Below are 3,117 nucleotides of genomic sequence, written 5' to 3' on the forward strand. Positions count from 1 at the left end.
TAGATTACGCTTAGCGCGCAAAGAATTAGCTATATTAGCCATAAATGCTATCTAAGGGGAAATTCCTCGCGCATATAGCTTAAGTATAGTCTTAATAATCACCTGCTCCTTTTTATTGCCTAGCCTTTATAATTTAGCTGTAGAATTAGCTTATAAAGGTTGTCTAGCGCTATAGTTATTTATTGTCTTTTACAGGACTTTGCATATAGCTACAGCACATTTCTTTAAGAGTTTTATGTTTTATTTAAAAGCTTAGAGCGTAAGCTGTATCTAATATTTTTTTAGCGCGTCTAAGTAGTGTTGTGGGGAATGCATTAGTGTAGGAAGGGTGGTTTAGTGGGGTCTTGGCAAAAGTAAGCAACTCAGGTGTGTGAGTAACTCGCCCATGAAGTACGTTATTAAGAGTATAATAGCACAAAAAATTAAGTAAAAGACTAATTGTTTAAAATAGTTGCCTATTTAGCCTTAGCGCTGGATTGATTCATGGATCCGATCCAGATCCAGGATAGCGCCACGTGATTCCGGATAATCGATTCGGACCGATTCCCGCCAGCACTGTTGAAGCACGCCGTACTTAAGTCGAAACAACTCAGATACTTACAAGCCTTATATAATTAATTCGGTACCTCTGCTATCCGTTTTACGCAGTCTCTTACCTAGGCTGCAGAAGAGCTCTCTTACGCCCCTAGAATCGCGACACAACCCTCCTAAAAGGGTAATTCGATCCGTGCTACTTACCGTACCTGGGGCTTCATTAAACGTATAGATGGATGGATGGATGGATGGATGTCTTTATTACGCCCGGCTCTAGCCTAGAGGGCACTAGTAGTTTATTACATAAGCAATTTCTTAGTAATAGCATACCTCCTAATAGCTTATACATGTAAAATATCTATCTCTCTATATTTTCCTAGTAAACTCTCTTATACCTCTTATATTTAGTAAGTAGTAAGTATTCTTAAGGCTCTCTTCTTTAAGTGTTTAGTGTCCTTTTATTAGCAAATAAAGCAGAACCTACTAGCATATAAGTGTTAGTATAGTGTAGGATTATTCTTAAAGTTGTAAGATCCTAGAAGTTCTGTAATTATGTGCAGCAGCTGTGCAACAGCAGCAGTAGGCCTTATTTATAATAAGTAACAATAGTGTAGGTTTTAAAAAGGGTTCTAGTTGCTCTAGAACTAAAGTTCTAAGTTATAGATAAAGAGGACAGGCAATAATTAATGTAGCAAGCTATAGTAAAGCAGCGTAGTTTTTAGGCTTAATGTTCTAGCTTTTAAAGTAGGGGCTAGTAGTTTAGATGCTAAGAGTTAGAAAGGGTAATATAAGTGTAAAAAGAATAGTAGCAGTAAGGTGTTTTTACTAGGGCTAGATAGCGTACTAGCAGCCACACTTGCATATAACTGCTAAGAAGGTATGCGTAATAGCAGTAAGTAGAATAGTAATAGGCGTAGTAGTAGTTAGTGTAGTAATAATAAGCGCAGTAATAGTAAGTAAAGTAGTAATAAGTGTGTTAGTAGACATAACTTAGACTGCTAAAATAAAGATAAGTTAAAAAAAAAAGTAGACAGTAGTCTAGCTGTTAGTGTTATTTAAGGGCTTTAAAGAGTAGCAGTAGGGGCAGTGTTAATGTCTTAGTAGCTAAGAAAATCTAGTATTATATCTGCTAATAGACAGTCTTGCTTATAAAACTTAAGTAGATTTTTGTTGCTTAGTTTTACAGCTTTATAGAGTAACATAATCTCTATTTTATAAATTAAGTAGGTACATATATATTCTTAATCCTTATTCTCTTCTGCGTATATAAAGCCGCATGTTGCTAGCTGCGTTAGGGATGCAGCTACGCATTTCTATGTAGATAGGAATGTAGTGTGATGTAACTAAATTATTTAGAAGGATTACAACGCGTTAGATAATAATAGTGAATTAGTTTAGCATAGGTAAGACAGTGACAGTGAAGCAGTTTAGTGTGTATACGTGTTTAATGGCGGCGGCGAGGTAGGTCGGCTCGATGGAGGTGATGCAAGTGACGATAGAGTCTCAAATATATTCGAATTTGCTCCTGCTGCCATTTTGGGCGCTCCCCCGGTTCTCTAGGAGAGAGGGGGGGGGGTTTCTCTCAAAAAAATATCGTATGGATGGTAACGTTCATTAAACGTATGTTGCGGCTCACAAACCGGGTACGTTCGTGCTGAACACGTGACTAGTACGGCTCACTTTGAACGGACAGAAGTACGCCCCGTTGGGAGCCCTGACATATCCTGGGTGATGGAACATGCCCTGCGTGCCGGAAGCCCCACAACGCTGACCCGCAATTTGGTGAATGGGGCGCACAACCTTGATAGGCTATGTGAGAGTACTCGACCGGTCCCAACGTGCTCGAGCAATGTTGCTAGCTGTTACTCAACGCGATGTGTATAGAGGTGCGGGAAATTTTTCTTAGTAGAGTTTTGTCATTTTACCCTTTAATTGTCCGCCGTAAGCAAAGCCGACTTCGCTTCAACCATCAGGCTTGGCACATTAGCGTCACCACTCTGTACACGTGAATTACAACACAAAACGGTACTTCATTATCACAGTCCAAACTCGCAGGGGTGTGGTCGGAGTTGGTCGGCCATTCTCCCTGCTGGTGGTGGCGATATTTAGTGCCGAATCGCTAGGACTACCATTAAGTATTATTTAGAAGCAAGTCTTTTTATACCCCACTGTTCTGCAGTTGCGCTTCCCTAGTATTGCCGTTTCAATTACGGAAAAACTCATTTACGAAAGTCTTCTTTAGCCCTTAACAAATACATTTCTCCGGAGGAGTTCCAGCACATCTCTCAGCATATAGCATACAAGTGGAAGCTATTTAACTGGCGATATTCATCGCCTCCAGCCGCCACTCGTTTAGACATGAAAGCGATGATGCTGTATACGGATGCTGGGGGCCAAGAACCTTTTCTCGCAGCTGGAAGCAGCCCTCCATTAATGATATGGCCTTGCCCTGATAACCTTGGCCCTTCAACGTAAATGCAAGATTGTTCATGCTGGTCAGCGTGTCTGGATGCTCCTCCCCAAGCACCCTCTTGAACGTCTCAATCACTTGCACCTCCAGCTCTTCGGCCTCCTTCCACCGCC

At 40.9% G+C, this 3,117-nt stretch overlaps 1 protein-coding gene across 1 annotated transcript; it reads right to left on the bottom strand.

The window, feature by feature from the left end:
- Positions 1–1,978: 1,978 nt before the first annotated feature.
- Positions 1,979–3,106, bottom strand: BDR25DRAFT_350908 (uncharacterized protein; the record flags this gene model as incomplete). Its single annotated transcript, XM_033694779.1, has 8 exons — positions 1,979–2,090; positions 2,171–2,277; positions 2,307–2,389; positions 2,460–2,494; positions 2,559–2,653; positions 2,704–2,752; positions 2,791–2,818; positions 2,854–3,106. Coding segments are annotated over 8 exons (762 nt in total), but the record flags the coding sequence as incomplete, so codon positions are not given.
- Between the last annotated feature and the right edge of the window lie 11 nt (positions 3,107–3,117).

The sequence above is a fragment of the Lindgomyces ingoldianus genome (assembly GCF_010093535.1).
Source record: "Lindgomyces ingoldianus strain ATCC 200398 unplaced genomic scaffold BDR25scaffold_5, whole genome shotgun sequence".
NCBI classification, from domain to species: Eukaryota; Fungi; Ascomycota; class Dothideomycetes; order Pleosporales; family Lindgomycetaceae; genus Lindgomyces; species Lindgomyces ingoldianus.